Here is an 18822-nt window from a genome sequence, read left to right as displayed (position 1 = left end):
TCAGCTTCATGGACCAAGCCCAACATTGCAGCCTTTTTATTTTTGGGCCATGGCCTTTTAGTCTACTGATTTTCTATTTTGATTTTCTATTTTCAAGTATTATGTATTCAAGCTGGTCCCACTACTCAGATGGGTCCAACCTGTCATGTTCATCTCTCAAATTTGTCCCACATGTCAGAAATGTACAAATTTGACAGATTATATTCATAAGTGGCCTCACTGGACAAGTTTCCATTCCACAAGTTTTCAAATAATATACATAATCAATATTTCAAATAAAACAAAGAACGCATAAAATTCATCAAATATACCACTAAATAAATCTATTACAATCTTTACAACACAGATATGCTACAATGAGTTGGGCTTCACGGCTTCACACTTGGCTTCACACTTCACGGCTTCACACTTGCTTCACACTTCACGACTTCACACTTGAGCTTCTGTAAAAGAGGAACCACCACAATTTAAGTCTACAATACAACAATTGATACTAATCAAGGATAAAAACAAAAACAACTAATAGACTCAAATGTGAAGGCAGCATGGAACTAGTGATACGACAACATGCAGAAAACACTACAATGTAATATTGTTGTAAGTTCGTATCAGTGCTGCAAAATCAGCACTACACAATGAAGCACATAACAATTGGTACCAAGCAAGCCCTCAAAGAATAAACAAAGTTGAGTTATCCATACAGCCATCTAGCAATAGACCATCGGACTAACACCACATAGAATAAACGAAAAGAGAAAACTCAAATCTCCACGGAGAAATGGACACCAACTCTCCATTATCACAATAGTATCATGTGGTCTACAAGATTCAACTCTACTCTGAACAAGTTGACCATTAAAGTAAGGATAATGTGGTCTCCAGGAAAATTGGAGCTGCAAACTTCAGATCTAATTCAAATTTTGACACACACCATAGAAGTAATTCACCATAGAGAACATATAAATGGGCATGGGGATCTTAGACTCGAGGATGACAGGAAACTAAAATCTCGTCCTAGTAATTAATGCCAGAGCCAAATGGACAAGAAGAAATTGTGGCAAGTAGGCTGAGAGTGCCCCTAGAAAATTCAAATTTTTGCAGCTTTCCAGAATCAAGGAAGAACCCATCAATTCTGCGCCAGAGTGGGAGATGTGCAGGCAGATCAAATAGTAGATTCGAGCAAGAAGGATGTACTACCTGAAATAGGAAACGAGGAGGCAGCGGCACCAGCTGCAGAGGGACTCGACGGCCCAGACGCCGTCGTGGAACTGGTAGGTGACGACGATGTGGTAGTGGTGGAAGCCGCCGCCGAGGCCGACGGCGTCTGCCGTGTCCTCGTCGTCCTCGAAGGCGATGATGATGGACGGGTCGATGTCGAAGCAAGTGCACTGCAGGCCACATCATCATATTTGAGCATTAATATTTCTGTATTACTACACAGAATCTACAGCACTAGGAGTACACAACAACTAGTAGCAGAACAAGAAGAAATAACCAGATTGATTGTACACCAATATCATCAGGAACATGAGTATAACAAGCAAGTTTGTAGATGAGTGCTTCACACATGTCACCAGAGGTAAATAGCAATACACATAAATGAATGAACAGGGGCATATTCTACAGCAAGATGAACCAACAGAGATATATCTTGTAGCCAACAACAATCAAGTTAGAAATCACATCCATTTTCTAATTAACCAGCACCTAAATATATACATGCACTACTTCAGGAAATTTATGACTAGGATATGTATTAATAGCAGATTACGAACTAATGTACTTGTACTTGATCTAGTTGAATAAATGCAGATTAAGTTCCAGGTACAGCCAGCTCCAACATATGCTACTAGCTATTGACAGAAAAACATAGAGAGAGATCCAGCGACAGTATGACTACAACAGGCGACCCCGAGGGAAGATCTGGCGCCCCGTGGATTGGTCAACCCCAGGATCTCATGCGCGCCTCCGTTGCCGAGGCCGTCCATCTCGCCCGCGAGTTTGATGGTCCAGGCCCCCATGACGAATTTGAGCATTAATATTTCTATATTACTACACAGAAACTACAACACTAGGAGTACACAACAGCTAGTAGCAGAATAAGAAGAAATAACCAGATTGATTGTACACCAATATCATCAGGAACATGAGTATAACAAGCAAGTTTGTAGATGAGTGCTTCACACATCCCACCAGAGGTAAATAGCAATACACATAAATGAATGAACAGGGGCATATTCTACAGCAAGATGAACCAACAGAGATATATCTTGTAGCCAACAACAATCAAGTTAGAAATCACATCCATTTTCTAATTAACCAGCACCCAAATATATACATGCACTACTTCAGGAAATTTATGACTGGGATATGTATTAATAGCAGATTACAAACTAATGTACTTGTACTTGATCCAGTTGAATAAATGCAGATTAAGTTCCAGGTACAGCCAGCTCCAACGTATGCAACTAGCTATTGACAGAAAAAACATAGAGAGAGGGGGGAGGAGATCTAGCGACAGTATGACTACAGCAGGCGACCCCGAGGGAAGATCTGGCGCCCCGTGGATTGGTCAACCCCAGGATCTCACGCGCGCCTCCGTTGCCGAGGCCGTCCATCTCGCCCGCGAGTTTGATGGTCCAGGCCCCCACGACGACCAAGTCGTGATCCATGCGGAGCTCCACCTCCTGCACGGCTGATCCATGATCCACGGCTGATGCATGTATATATTGAAGTAACATGCATGTATATATTGAAGTAAACGTAACAGAGAGTATCTTTGGAAACATTCAAAATATATTCAATGTTGGAGCTACATCTTACAAGTCAATGAGCCACATGAAATCCATGGAAGGACCTTACTATGACAATTCACTTGTATAGTCCTGCCTCATGAGCATAATGCCGTTGCAAAGAAAATTGTTGGTAAAGTTTCATAAATACAAGTGTCTAAGTTAGAAATCGCTGGAGTGTCAGACTCATGCATCTAACAACAGGCCCATGCATTTGCAACAGGCAAGTACTCCCAAAACCCTTCGAAAACTGAGAACACCTAGGCAGTAAGCACTAAGCACAAAGACAACAGGATTGAGCTATTCACATGCTCATAGCATACTTAGGGGATTAGTATTGAATACAATGTCTTGCATTTACTGAGAAAAACATATACAATGCCATGTACTGAAGCTGTGTGTAAACATGACTAAGCTTGACAGATACATGGAAGAAAAAAACTGAATAAGATAGCAGTTAACGACCTTATAGCTTTGAATGGAAACCCATTGCAATCATATATAAAAATGGAAACCCATAGCAAGCATATATAAAAATTATCGGGGTTGGTGGGATGGATGAGCTGTTGGCAGCTCACACAGGACGATGACAAGAACCGGCACACCGCGAAGGCAAGAAGGTCAGAGAAGGAGCCCAAGAGAGTAACAATCGAATGAAGCAGGACATCTGGTAGGTCTGTCCAACCTTGATGTCCAGAAATGGCGAGGACGCAACACACATCAGCCCTTTCTTGCGTTCTGCAGGTTGCAGCTTCTCTGCGAAAAATTATGAATTCAGAGAAAAATATCAGTACTAGAAGAATATGAAGTGGATGCTAAGGATTAAAATAGACTGCGTGCAGTGGCCGTAAGCATCGATTGTGGAAACAGTAGCACAGGCTACTAGGGCTACAGCAACGCCAAGCAATTCAACGAAGCAACGACCACCATACAGAGCTAAGCACTGACTACTACGGCTAGTAAGTGTTCGTAAATCAAAACAGATCATTCCAAACTGTTATAAGGTCATACTGGATAATAGAGATTGCCATTCTACTTTTGACACATAGTAGCAGAATTAGACAGTCCGATCCTGATGAAACAACCAATTATTGCTGCTTGATCTAGTTCAGAATTCGACAGATCCCATAAGTTGAATATTTGTGACAGGAGTAAGATTCCCCATGCAGCATTCATCTGAGTTCGCTACAGCAAGCAACAGGAGCGCGAGGCCGGCGAGCTCACTCACCGCGCAAAGGAGAGGGAGGAGTCCACGACGGAGACGTGGCCGGCGCTGGAGATGTCCCACTGGCCGGGCCACGAGTCCTTGCAGTCGGTGCGGCACTGCACCGCCCGGTGGCAGTCCCCGTCCCGATGCACCTCCGACCTGCAGGGAACATGACCGGCGTTAGGCTCACAGGAGCGGTGATCCGGCGGAGGTGAGGGGAGGGGGCTGGGATCGGGAGCAGAGGGTGGACCTGGGCACGGTGACCTCGTACCCGTCGCTGGGCGTGCGGAAGCTGCAGGCGGTTGTGGTGGACCGCGTTGGTGTCGCGCCGCAGCAGATCTCGGCATCGCTGGCCAGACCCCGCCGCCAGCATGGCGTGTGGCTCCACGAGGGCGCCAACCTCGCTGCCGCCGTCGCGCACGAGGGCGCCGGCTGCTATGTCCTCGCCGGGATCGGGCGTGGGAGGTGCGGCGACAAGTACAGCGCGAGGGGAGGAGGGGGCCGCCGCCGGCGACAACAAGGGATAGGCGATCGAATGACCTCCTTGGCGTGATCTTGGCTTGAACGAGAGGAAGATAAGGAGGGGGCGGCGGGGGGAGGAGATCGCTGGCGACAGGGTTGGGATCGGGGTCGGGGTCGCGAGAGGAGAGGGAGAGTACAAGGGGATCCTGATCGGGGTCGCGAGAAAGAAAGAAAGGAGGCGGGGGTGGATGGAAGATGTCGAAAGGACAGTGCTAGGGTTTCGGCTGAGGTGGGGTTGATGGGGCGGCGAGGGGCGAGGGCTGCCGTTGGATCCAGAAGGATCCAACGGTGTTCATGCATGATCTGTGTGCGTTGTCTTTGGACCAATCAGAACGCAATTACAATATCATGACCATTTAAATTGGTCGCAGTAGATTTAAAAATAATTTGTTAGATCTAGCTATTTTCTTGACCTGAGAAATTCAAACAAATTGAAAAAATGAAAATCCTTCTTGTCGTGTCATCAAATGTGACTTGGTTTTAAGAAGAAAAAAATAATAAACTAGTAATAAGACTAATCTTCTATATCTAAATAGCTAGCCCCACTGACATATTTATGTCAACATGCAAGCATGCCACATCATCAAGCAACATGCATGGCAAAAGGACCACCACAACATGTATTCATGCATAAGAAAATGTCCATCTCAACATGCAAACATAAATGAGATATTTAATAAATATTTTACAATACATTAATCAAACACAATAAAGCATCTGAATTTACAATTTTTTTGTTTTCATAGTATTACTATTCACATTCCATACAAATCAAATATCATCGAAATATAATGCAAATATTCCTGCAACAACGTGCGGGGTATCGTCTAGTATATTTAAAAGAAGTGTCCTTAGAAATGCCCGTCATAGTTTTTTTCGAGTTCCCAGATTAAGTTTTTTGTGAATGACCTACCAAATATTTGTTGCAAAATTGAACCAAAATATTTTTCTAAAACAATAGGCCATATTTAATTCACAATTGACCAAATGGTTGGGTGTCAAAAGCTTTGATACACCTCTCATGAAAAAGACAAATTTCCACCAATTCAGTTGGAAGCTGATCAAATTTGAACTACAGCTGCCTCATAGTTTGCTTTTTATTTTTTCCAAAAATCATTTCTAGGTACATAGGTATCTATTTAATGAGAGAAACATCAAAAGTTTTCCAAGATTCAACCACTAGCTAGGAACGGTCAAGCCCGTCGTTTTGACCGCATTTTGAAAGGGGCACAAAAAATTAAAAAAAACAAAAAAATTGGTTAACCTTCGCATTGTGTCATTATATGTGACCAAGTTTCCAGGAAAAATAATAAACTTGTAATACAGCAATTATTTTAAAAAAGTGTTCTCAAAAATGAGTATCACGCGTGAAGATTCAGGGTTTTCAAGCCAAATGATCAATCTTATGGCCACATTCATGGCATAGTTTGTTCAAATGATCTCATATTGTGCACAAGGGTGCATCTTGGAATTCCAAACAATGTTGCCTAAGGGAGTTTTCATTTTCTTTGCACGGAAAATTCATTTTCCATTTTCTGAGTGCCCGAAAATGAGTTTTTTTTGTGAAGGACCTACCATATATTTGTTGCAAAATTGGACCGAATCAATTTTCTAAAATACTAGGCCATATTTGATGCACAATTAACCAAATGGTTGGGTGTCAAAAATTTTGATCCACCTGTGGTGAAAAAGACAAATTTCCGCCGATTCATTAGGAAGCGGGTCAAATTTGAACTGTAGCTGCCTCATGGTTTGCTCTTTATTTTTTCCAAAAATTATTTCTAGGTACATAAGTATCTATTTAATCAGAGAAACATCAAAAGTTTTGCAAGATTCAACAACTAGCTAGGAACGGTCATTCCCGCCGTTTTGACCGCATTTTGAAATGGGCATAAAAATTTCAAAAAAAAAATCAAAAAATTGGGAAACCATCGCATTGTGTCATTATATGTGAGCAAGTTTTCAGGAAAAATAATAAACTTGTAATACGACAATTATTTTAAAAAAGTTGTTCTCAGAAATGAGCTATCATGCGTGAAGATTCAGGGTTTTCAAGTCAAATGATCAATATTATGGCCACATTCATGGCATAGTTTGTTCAAATGATCTCATATTGTTCACAAGGGTGCATCTTGGAGATCCAAACAATGTTGCCTAAGGAAGTTTTCATTTTCTTTGGACAAAAAAACCATTTTCCATTTTTTGAGTGCCCAAAAGGAGGTTTTTTTGTGAAGGACCTACCATATATTTGTTGCAAAATTGGACCGAATCAATTTTCTAAAATACTAGGCCATATTTGATGCACAATTAACCAAATGGTTGGGTGTCAAAAATTTTGATCCACCTGTGGTGAAAAAGACAAATTTCCGCCGATTCATTAGGAAGCGGGTCAAATTTGAACTGTAGCTGCCTCATGGTTTGCTCTTTATTTTTTCCAAAAATTATTTCTAGGTACATAAGTATCTATTTAATCAGAGAAACATCAAAAGTTTTGCAAGATTCAACAACTAGCTAGGAACGGTCATTCCTACCGTTTTGACCGCATTTTGAAACAGGAATAAAATATTCAAAAAATTTAAAAAAAAATTGGGAAACCTTCGCATTGTGTCATTATATGTGAGCAAGTTTCCAGGAAAAATAATAAACTTGTAATACGGCAATTATTTTAAAAAAGTGTTCTCAGAAATGAGCTATCACGCGTGAAGATTTAGGGTTTTCAAGCCAAATGATCAATCTTATGGCCACATTCATGGCATAGTTTGTTGAAATGATATCATATTATGCACAAGGGTTCATCTTGGAATTCCAAACAATGTTGCCTAAGGAAGTTTTCATTTTCTTTGGACGAAAAAACCATTTTCCATTTTTCGAGTGCCCAAAAGGAGGTTTTTTGTGAAGGACCTACCATATATTTGTTGCAAAATTGGACCAAATCAATTTTCTAAAATACTAGCACATATTTAATGCACAATTGACAAAATGGTTGGGTGTAAAAAAATTTGATCCACCTCTCATCAAAAAGACAAATTTCCGCCGATTAAGTAGGAAGCGGGTCAAATTTGAACTGCAGCTACCTCATAGTTTGCTATTTAATTTTTCCAAAAATCATTTCTAGTTACATAAGTACCTATTTAATCATAAATACATGGTTTGGTGGCGATACGTCGAGGTTTGGGCAGTGGCCGAGGGCCCCAACTCTAGAGCGCGTAAACTCGCATGCCCGCCGCATGGTCACCGCGTGACCGTGGCGTTGCCATGTGTTCTGGGTGGCCTATGCATGTCTAGTTGGTTGGGCACTCCCCAGGTAGGTGCGAGGAAGAAAATTACAACATAAGATTCTCACGAGGAGACCGATCGATGCTCAAACATGAATTAGCAGCCAAGTGTTTGATTAGCGGTACGGGAAATGTACATGGCTAATGGGCGTGAGTTTTGGCAGAGGATGATCAGTTACTAAGAAGACCGTCTTCAAAAAATTTCAGCTCAAAAGGAGGAGCCTAGGTGGTACTTGCTTTGCAAAGTACCACACTGGATATAAATACGAATGTTAAAGCTGGGCTCAAAATAATGAATGGATTGAGCTGGCATTTGTTGGAGGATGGTTATTTGGGCATAGGAAAGCACTGTAGAAAATGGATAGTATTTGGACATGCCAAAGTGGTACTTCCTTCACAAAGTGCTGCTCTGAACAGAATAGGAAAATGAATATTGTTGAAATATTTTTGAACTAGGCAAGGAAGGTTTTTGACATATTTGATGAAGATATGATCCAAAAGAATTATGAGAATTTTTGGAATAAAATAAATATAGGTTGCTTCACAACAAAGGGCAAAAACTGCGACATGGACATAAAACATAGGCAAAACTGATGAGGTGGCGCCTAGTCATAGCAACCCACCACGATTTACAAGGTTATGACCATCTATATTGGTCGTTAAAAACTAGAAATAAGGCAGCAGACTAGCGTTGTCTACTTTATGACCATTTTGTGTAAGGAAATTACGACCTTTCTAACCAAAATGGTCGCAATGATTTAGGTTTTGGAGCCCCCCGAACAGCTTTTGACCAATTGGTCTCAAATGGTCATAGATCTATGACCAATTCTTCTAGGGTCACTAACAGAAGGTCACTAGTTGACATATTTCTTGTAGTGCTGGTGGAGAGGGCGTTTTCGCGCCCACAAAGTATGAATGGGGAAACGGAGGGAGGCGGGGAACAATGTTTCGGTTTGAGACACACTTGTTTGAAATTTGGGAAAAGTTACAAACTTTGCCCCCATCTAAAATTTCGGACATATTGCGTGTTGGGGGTAGGACAGTCATGTCAGGTGTCCCAAATGTGGGCGGGATAGATTTCGGCCGAGCGCATGGGTAGTCGGCCATGGCGTATGAATGCTTCTCGGAGGCGGTTGAGACTGGCGTCTTGGTGAAGTTACAAACCTACCCCGGTTTAGACCTTTGGACATCAGGCCGATAGGCTACACGATCCAGAGTCAGGATAGTAATTTCCTACCATCAAAACATTAGTCTTGCGCGGTTACGGGTGACCAGAGGCATATTTGGCGCTTCGTTCAATATTTGGAGCAGAAGCATTAACGTTTTCGGTTCTCTTGAATTGAACTTTCAGGATTTGTCAAACTTCACAAATCTTTACTCTTGAAAATCCTAAAGCTACGATTATTTTGGAATGGAGGGGGTACATTATACATTGTACATGAGTATATATTAAAAAATATGCAACTTACCTCTGTTCATGCATGGTTCTAGATATAATCTCCTTGGTTGCAAAATAAAAAGTTAGATATGTGTATGAATATATATAGCATGTTCAAACTCACAACAAAGATCGATGCCCCCTTTTACATCTAATTTACAAATGACATTATCTCGGGTTCAAATAGATGAATGCACTTCCTATGAATTCAAATCTTCGAAACCCCCTTTATGTTGAATTCGACATGTATTCTATTTCGTAGCTAGCAATTTGGAATGTATCCATGCAAGTGACAAATGTATAAAGTGCTTCACACTAACAACATGGAGTGCACTAATTAATGTTTATATATGAATTGCAAAAGCATCCATTGCCTATATTTCAAACCGCTCCCACTCTATGGATCGATAATATGAAATAAACACATGCACATGCTAGAATTCAATAGAGTATGGGTGTCTGATAGACTGATTTTTGTCCATACACAATTTGCAAAATTCATGATCTCATCCAAAAATAATAATGCCATTTATATTTTAATTTAATGCGTAGAACCACCTTTTACACATAGATGCACTATGCCTCGCCCCGTTCTCACAAACGCATTATATATCTCTCTATCTAACGCATAAGTGCACACACTTTATATGGGTCGACATTTCTCTTTCACACATGCTCACAATCTCCCTCAGGGTGTCGGGATGTCTCATGCACATGCTCTCTCTGTTTCTCTCTCTCTCTCTCTGACTACTATGTACCACTCTTTTCACTAATCTCAATTGGAAATAACTATTTCTCTCCCATGCATATATACACATGCACGGTCTCTACTAGCCCTCTATACGCACATATATGTGCCTACGTGTCTCCCGCATGCACATTATCTCTAGGCCTCTCTCGCACACATTGCCCCCCACCCCGACACACCTCTCTCTTAGTAGTTGGCAGATATGATTTCATCATATCATTCGGTAGGATATCCCTGGCTGTTAGGCTGGATGGTAATATGAGGCAAAGTTTTACCCTAGTTCGGATCGGACCCTTGCAGTTGAAGAAAGAGCCTACTCTTGGTACTGTATATTAGTGATAGGGGTGTGTACAAAGTACACGTGAATACCAGGCATTCTGCGTGTGTGTGTATACCATCGACGAACTAGCCCCCAAGCTTGTATAACATACTAAGGGCCTAGGGTTACAAATCATATATAGTCGGCTTAACACCAGTGGGGATAGAGTCCTCCGCGACTCTGGTAGCTTCATGCTGTATGCCGAGTCCTCCACATGGGTCTTCGTATAACATGTCTCGGTCCAACCTATATGTGGCGCAGGATGGAACCGACCCATGAGTCTTCATGTTGACCCACCACAACTAGAAATTATGTGCCCACCACACCACACACGCAATCGGCCACTAAGAAAATAAGCATATACAATAGTACAATGGTATCTAGCTCATGATACGTCTCCATATTTTCACTACAAAAAAAAGACACATCCATGACATTTTGGGCCGAATGAAAAAAATTTATGTCATACATATGACACTTCTATGACGATAATTGTGACAAAACCCGGTATCATCATAGATGTGGTGGGCTCCTACTTCCATGACAAGAAATCATGACAGAAAATGGGCTTTTCGTCCTGGGCGAGCCGGAGACGCAGCTGCATGACATTCTTTGGGCCGTCCATGACGGAAAACCCGTGGTAGAAGCAAGGGGGAGGAAAATTTTGGGGAGTTCCCGATTACGGTGGGAGGTCGGGGGCCGAGCGATGTGCGTTTCTCTCATACACGTATGCGCGTGTGTGCGAGGCGTTGGCTCTAACTGAACCCGAGCGAGACGTTGGGCTCTAACTGAACCCGAGCGATTGCAATGTAGGCTATGCGTTACTGAACCCGAGCGATCGATCGATGGCTGTTAACTGAACCCGATCGAGCGATTCCTTCGCTACTGCTGCTAACTGAAGCCGATCGATGGGATGAACAATGAGCGGTGGCGTTGCCTCTGGATGAACAGGACCTCGTGGTGTGGTGTAGGGCTGGATAAACAGTAGACGGTGGAGGGGTGCCCGTGGAGGGGTGGATGAACAGGACCCCGTGGTGTGGAGGGCTGGATGAACAGTAGACGGTGGAGGGGTGGTTGAACAGGACCCCGTGGTGTGGAGGGCTGGATGAACAGTAGACGGTGGAGGGGTGGTTGAACAGTAGCCGGTGGAGTAGAGCGCGTTGGAGGCTGGATGAACAGGAGCCCGTGGAGGCTGGATGAACAGGTGCCCATGGAGGCTGGAGGAGGTCGACGGTGGAGGTGAAGAGTATCCCGTGGAGTCCCGTTTTGCGGTACGCCACACCCCTCCCAATGAACAGGACCCCCGTTTCGACCGTAGCGCTCCAACACAAGTCCGTTTCCTCCGTTTTGCGGTACGCCACATCCCTGCCGATCAATAGGACCCCTGTTTCGACCGTAGGAGGTCCGTTTGCTCTGTTTTGCGGTACGCCAGACCCCTCCCGATGAACAGGATCTCGTTTCGAACGTGGCCGGTCGAACACAAGGCTGTTTCCTCCGTTCTGCGGTACGCCAGGCCTCGTTTCCATCGCCTGTTCCATCCAAGCCCTCCCGATGAACACGACGCATTCCGTTGCCTCCCCATGAACACGACACATTCCGTTGCCTCCCCATGAACATGACACATTCCGTTGTCTCCCCATGAACACGACGACGATGATGTTTCTCCGTTCCAACCCAGCCATGTACACGAGCCCTGGCCGTACGCATGCACGAGTAGGCGATCGAGGCTCCGCCCGTATGTACACATACGTGGCCATATTTTCTTTCTTGCACCCTGGCCGTTGTACGTACGTGTAAATGCTACGTGTGCGCCTCTACTACGACACGTGTGCGCCTCTACATCGACCAGTATGTACGTACACATTCGCGACCAGAATGACAACGCTACATACGCTTCGACCAGGTGGGTCCCGACTGTCAGGCACTTCCTTGCCTGCGAAGATGTAGCTGGTCGGTCCCAGCAGTCAGGGGGCGAATCATTTTTTTTTGCCCGGACGCACTTCCTTGCGTGCGAAGATGTAGCTGGTGGGTCCCAGCAGTCAGGGGGAAACGTTTTTTTCGTGAAATACAGTGGCCCGTCCAGTGGGTCCCAGCTATCAGGTGGAGGAATCATTATTTTCCGCATAATAAGGAGGCACTTCCTTGCTGCAGCCGTGGACCCAGCTGTCAGCCTCTCCACATACAGTCCACGTCCGATGGAAGTCGTTCCTTGACCACATTGACCACGTCGCGCCGAGAGCACCAGGGCGGTGGACGACGGTGAGGCCTAGGAAGGGGACGACACGAAGGCAGGGAAGACTGAGCAGCTGTTTCCCACGCGGAGTGGAGTACGACTATACGAGGGTTTACTGGTTCGTCTACCATCGCCGGAGAATAACAGTAGGTGTGGATGAGTAGAGGGATGGCTAGGCCAGCGATGGGAGTACGGTCGGGCGGTGAGGCCTGCGCGGCAGCACAGCCGGCCGCGAGGAGGAGGGAGCAGGTAGTCCCACCGGCGCTTGTTTGAACGGCTGGAGCAGGACGAGTAGAAATTTAAGAAGCACGACGGCCGTTGGATGGAAATCCAACAGTCAGTGCTTGTGCGTCAAACTTTTTTTAGGAAAGCCTCAAATCTGTGGAAAACAGCATACAGCCCATCTGCCATTATTTCTAATAATTTACAGCCAATTTGCTAATTCTTAAGGTTTTTTTTGGAGCCCATATTCTTTTTGTTAGCATTACAGCCCATATTGTGGAAAGGTTAAAAAATTATACGAATTTTTGCATATTTCGGTGCGGTCCGAACTGTTTTTAATCCCGAAATTTCGACTCACATTCAAACTGATTTTAAAAATAAATGTATATCAATATAAAATCCAACAAATTCTCCATGCATAAAAATTAATGTAATTTAAAATCTTGAAATGAAAAAAAAAATATTTGAAACTAATTGCCGATTTGATGTGTTTTAAAAATGTACCCATTTCTCATTATTGATGGGCCATTTTCTCGGCCAGCCGAATGAAAGATCTCCTCGTCTTGAAAGATTTGCAGCCCAACGGGCCTGACAAAGCGACTTACTTGGCAAATCACAAAAAAACTGGGCTATGGTCGTGGACCCAGCTGTCAGCCTCTCCACATACAGTACTCTTCCGATGGAAGTCGTTCCTTGACCATGTTGACCACGCCGCGCGGAGAGCACCACGGCGGTGGACGACGGCGATGCCTAGGAAGGGGACGACGCGGCAGTGGAAGCCCACGCAGAGAGGACTACGAGGGTTCACTAGTTCGGCTGCGGTGTGAGGATGTCGTCGCCGCAGGGCCTGGCCAGCGGTGGGAATAGTAGGCGGCGGTGAGGCCTCTGCGGCAGCACAGCCGGCCACGAGAGGCAGGAGCATGCGGCACGACCGGCGCTGCTTTGGGCGGCTGGAAGAAGAAGACCAGAGGTTGAAGAAGCACTACCTCCGTTGGATGGACATCATACAGTCAATGGAGCTAGAATTGTTCATATTGACTAAGTTGACAAAGCCCTTCATCTCCGTCAGCTTAGTAGGCCCACAAGTCAGCCTCCCAGCAAGGTGGGTCCCAGCTAGCCGGAGGAGTATTCATTTTTTTGTGCGTAATAAGGAGGCACTTCCGGTGGGTCCGAGCTGATAGCGGGTGGAACGTTTTTTTCGCGAAATACGGTGGCCCATCTGGTGGGTCCCAGCAGTCAGGGAGAAACAATTTTTTTCGCAAAATACTGGTGGCCCGTCTGGTGGGTCCTTGCTGTCAGGTGGAGGAATAACTATTTTCCATGTAATAAGGAGGCACTTCCTTGCGGCTGTCATGGACCCAGCTGTCGGCCTCTCCATGTACAGTACTCTTCCGATGGAAGTCGGTCGTTGACCACGTTGACCATGCCGTGCCGAGAGCACCAGGGCGGTGGACGACGGCGAGGACAAGGAAGGGGACGACTCAGAGCCAGGGATGACGCAGCAGTGGATGCCCACGCGAAGAGGAGTACGAGGGTTCACTGGTTCGGCTGCGGTGTGAGGCTGCTGTCGCTGTAGAATAACAGGGGGTGTGGTTGAGTAGAGGGATGGCCTGGCCAGCGGTGGGAGTAGTAGGGGCGGTGAGGCCTTCGCGGCACCACAGCCGGCCACGGGAGGCAGGAGCACGCGGCACGACCGGCGCTGGTTTGGGCAGCTGGAGCAAGAAGACCAGAGGTTGAAGAAGCATTATGGTCGTTGGATGAACATCATACGGTAACAAGAGCTAGAATCATTCATATTAACTAAGTTGACAAAGCCCTCTGTCCCCGTCAACTTGGTAGGCCCACAAGTCAGCCTCCCACTATGCTGGCTTCCAGCTGGCAGGGGGAATATTCATTTTTTGTGCATAATAAGGAGGCACTTCCTTGCGTGCGAATATAGCTAGTGGGTCCAATAAGTCAGCGGGGGCACTTTATTTCACGAAATACAGAGGCCCTTCTGGTGGGTCCCAGATGTCAGGTGGAGGAATCATTATTTTGCGCGTAATAAGGAGGCATTTCCTTGTGTGCGGCCGTGGACCCAGCTGTCAGCCTCTCCACGCATAGTCTACTTCCGATGGTGTCGTTCGTTGACCACATTGACCACGCCGCGCTGAGTGCATCCAAGGTGGTGGACGACGTGAGGCCCTGGACAGCAATGAGCCGGAGATGGGAAGACGCGGGAGTAGAGTTGCAGACAGAGAGGTGTACAAGGCTTAACTAGTTCTAGTGCGGTGTGATTCGGCAGTCGGTGGAGAAGAACAGGAGGTGTGGACGGGTGGAGGGATGGCCTGGACAACGGTGGAGTAGCGCTTCATAGCGAAGCATGCTAAGCAGAGCTGCTAGTAGCAGGAGGCGAGAGGTGGTCCCGGCGGCGCTGGAGGAAGAAGACGAGAGATTGAAGATGGATGCCAGTCGTTGGATGTAAATCCAACGGCTAACATGTCAGAAACATTTCTTGACTAAATTGAAAACGACTTGCATTGGTTTCGACCTATTGGCCCACATTTCAGCCTCCAAAAATGTGGCACGTATTCAACCTATTTTTTCAGAATTTACAGTCTTTTTTGCGCGGTAGAATTTACAGTCAATTTGATCTTTTTTTTGAATTACAACCATTAGCTGGGCTGGGTGAACAAATAATGTAGCGTCCATGTGGCCCGTTTATTTTATTTCCTAAAAAATTACAGGCCATTTGCACTTTCTCGAAATACATGATTTTGCTGGGCTGATTCTAATTAAAATGTTGGGTTGGGCCAGCAATGTTATCAAAAAATAAAAAGGGGCTAAGCATTTTGTTATAAATATATTTAAATAATAAGTGATATTATTACATTTTTCCTTAAATATTACCAAGCTTTTGTACACAATCACTAGGATTTTCGTGCCAAAACAATCCAGGATTTTATTTGTTAAGAAATTATTTTTATAAGTTAATAAGATGTGGGATATTGTTTTCTTACATATGTAAGTATCTGTTAAATATATGATGACAATAAAAATAATATATAATAACATATAAAATATTTTTTTAGAAAAACAGGGAGCATCTCCCCGGTTCCATTGCTGAGAACGAAACCACAACATATTCTGATACAGCAGGTCAAAGAGCAGTTCGAAAGTAAAGGTAGAAAAGCTACAAACTAGAGGGGTTGGATGAACAAGTTCTCTGAATAACACAAATCACCCGAGCGATGCCAAAGGCAGAGCAGATAGAGAACTCAAATGACACAAGGAGGGTCCAGCGAAGCCTTCATGGTCTTCAGCCGAGGGGCCGTGTCAGCCTGCGGCGACAAGTAAGCAAGCGGAGACACCAGGCTGGAAGGCGTAGCATGGTGGATGTCCCTCTTTTTCAGCGCCAGGTGCCCATCATCTTCATTAGAGATCTTGACACAAGCCCACAAGTCCAGCCCCAGAGCAGGTCGAGCCTTGTTCAGGCACAAGTGATCGCCAACGGTTTCTGGAGGGATCTTGTTAGGGTTTCCACGAAGCTCGTCAACTTGTCCTTGTCCGATCCGGAGGATAGAATCGCCCAGTTCCTCACCATGTTCCTGATCAACCTCAAGACCTACGGAATGGAAATCCAGGAGGTGTTACTGAAAATCATAGGATTTCTATATTTCCAGAGGCACCAAAGGACAGCTGAGCTAACAGTGTTTAAAACTGAGCACTTTTTGGTAGCAATCCAGAATCTGGCGACAGATTCGAAGGATGAGCCAATCTGACTAGAGAAATATTCCTCAATGTGGGCCCAGAGATGTTTAGCAACTATACATTCAAAAAATAGGTGAGAACAAGACTCTTGTTCCAAGCAGTAAACACAAGCAAGGGTTTGATGATGTGTCTCTTCCTAAGGTTATCCCTAGTCATCAATTTGTTTTTGGAGAGAAGCCAGAGAAATACATGAATTTTAGGGGGAACTCTCAATTTCCAGACAGCAGGGATAAACACGGGTTGAACCCCTCTAAAGTTGATAACATGATAGAGGGAGCTGGAAGAATACTTCCCTTTATTGTCCAGCTGCCAAATCAGGGCATCCGGCTCGGCAGTAAAGGTAATCCTTTTGGCAATTTCCTCCAACTGGAACCATTGTTCCATGAGACTATCACTAAAGTTCCTTCTAAAAGAGAGTTTTAGGCATTGACCGTCCCAAACTTCATTGACACTTTTGTTAAGCTCATTGCGGACAGAGTAAATAGGCCAAAATTACACTTCTAGGGGGGATGTGCCAAACCAAGTATCTTCCCAGAACCTGGTTCTGCTCCCATCCCCTATGTTCCATCTGTAGCCAAATTGATCTTGGGAAATTACAGGAGCCTGCCCAAATTGTGCCCCCATTTTGGGTGGAGGTGGGCCGTCCCACTGCCCAACCGGTGCTCCCCCCCATTGTGATAGGGGAAATTCATCGGAGTTCCTGGTCCCTTCTCATCCTCCAGCCAGATGTTGTCTCTCAGGAAGCAGAAATAACCACCAGACAGATCAATTGAAGTAGATTGGAAGCCTAATTTCAATCTTCTGCATGTTTGTGGGAGAGGTAAGGTAGGGGATCCACCTGCTCCGGCTCCGGTGGCGTGCTGGTGGGCAGGAGTCCAGTCAAGCATTCCCATCTCGCAGCACGGCGTGGATCTCCTGAATTCACTTCTCCTTTCGCCCATTGAACGAACGCAATCGGTGGCTCACTGGGGTGGGGTATCCTGTGCTTCTCCGAGAAATCTCCTTCGAATTAGATCCGCAGGGCTAGATTCAGCAGCTCCCAATCCACATGATCCTTGCACATCCGAGCATACCTGCGCGAGTGAGAGAACGGATTCGGTCCCTCCTCGGCTTCCTCCCTCGCAGCTTCCTCCTTTGCTTCCCTCCATTCGCGCCTGCACTGGGTCCAGGAGAGAGTGTCGTCGCGGATCCGCATCGCCCGCTCCCTCCAACTCCTCCCTCGAGTCTCCCGCAGCACCGCCGGCGCAACGGAGTCGAGCGGCTGGAGCATCCGCGAGAAGGCTTTGTAGACATGTGGGAGATGCATCTTGTACATCTGCCTGTCTTCCAGCCATTCCCCCGGGGATATGTCCGGCGACTCCATGGGGCGAGTGAGCGGACTTGCTCAGGGGGGCAGGCGCGCCCGGAGTCAGGAGGCGGGGGGCGGCGGCGAGATCTATTTTCCAGTTACTCCCTCCTTTTCGATTTATAGGGCTCAATTCAAAAATCTCACCAACCAAGGTAGATGATGAATGGTGGAATACCTTTTGTAGTTTGCAAAAGCACCTAATTAATGCACTTGTTTTCCTCAAAAAATTATGTTTATCAATGCATGCATGCATAAAGTACATGCATTGGTCAATTTTCTCTTAATACTTGCATGCAATGATTTAATGCACCCTGGAATCTGAACATGTGATGGAAAACAACCAAATTGAGCCTTATAAAATGAAAAAACTAGAATCTTGAGATAAGCCCTATAAATCGAAAAGGAGGTAGTATGTGAACTAAACAGTCAACATATAAAATAATTTAAATATATATAATATCGTTAGAAGGGAAACATAAGTTGGACCTGGCGTTCCTATTCTTATATAGAAAAAGAGAACAGACCTCTGCGTTTTCTTCAAAAAAATACATAAATTGGGCCGCCAAAAATAAAACCTCGGAAGGGAGGTCCATAGGTCGGTCGATACATGACGGCCCTAAGAAAATACAAACAGGCCTATGGACCTCCCATCCGCGGTCGTGGGCTGTGCATGTTAAAAATGAAAGCCTAGATGGGGCAGCCCAAAACCACGTCCAACACTTGCCAAAACTTCGTCCCTCGTTTTCTGTGTGTTTCCACACTCGACATTGTGTGGGCATTTTGACTGTGCATCATATGAAGATGTGCTATGCATGAATGTTGATCAGCATGATGTTAACTGGCTGGTAGTTCCATTTTCGACCATGAATAAAACTTCCGACATGATGTTAACCCTATTTGAAAAGGCCATGTTAATATAAATGCTATGCCTCTGAAAGTTGCAGTTTCTTATCTGAAACTGAAACATG

General features: G+C 45.1%; 1 protein-coding gene across 1 annotated transcript in view; it reads right to left on the bottom strand.

Annotated features, from left to right (window-relative positions):
- Positions 1 to 216: 216 nt before the first annotated feature.
- Positions 217 to 18822, bottom strand: part of LOC147991514 (uncharacterized) — a 41006-nt gene continuing 22400 nt past the window's right edge. The window contains exons 2-7 of the mRNA XM_087538704.1: positions 4250 to 4434; positions 4021 to 4158; positions 3371 to 3548; positions 2531 to 2687; positions 1198 to 1388; positions 217 to 443 (exon numbers count right to left, since the gene is read on the bottom strand). Coding sequence (XP_087394830.1) covers positions 396 to 443; positions 1198 to 1388; positions 2531 to 2687; positions 3371 to 3548; positions 4021 to 4158; positions 4250 to 4434 — 897 coding nt within the window. The 3' untranslated portion in view covers positions 217 to 395. The remainder of the gene's footprint in view (positions 444 to 1197; positions 1389 to 2530; positions 2688 to 3370; positions 3549 to 4020; positions 4159 to 4249; positions 4435 to 18822) is intronic.

Source organism: Triticum urartu, chromosome 1A (assembly GCF_056163025.1).
Source record: "Triticum urartu cultivar PI428250 chromosome 1A, HENAU_Tu73, whole genome shotgun sequence".
Taxonomy (NCBI): Eukaryota; Viridiplantae; Streptophyta; class Magnoliopsida; order Poales; family Poaceae; genus Triticum; species Triticum urartu.
The sequence above is the reverse complement of the archived record's forward strand: the minus strand, read 5'-3'. Positions and strand labels throughout refer to the sequence as shown.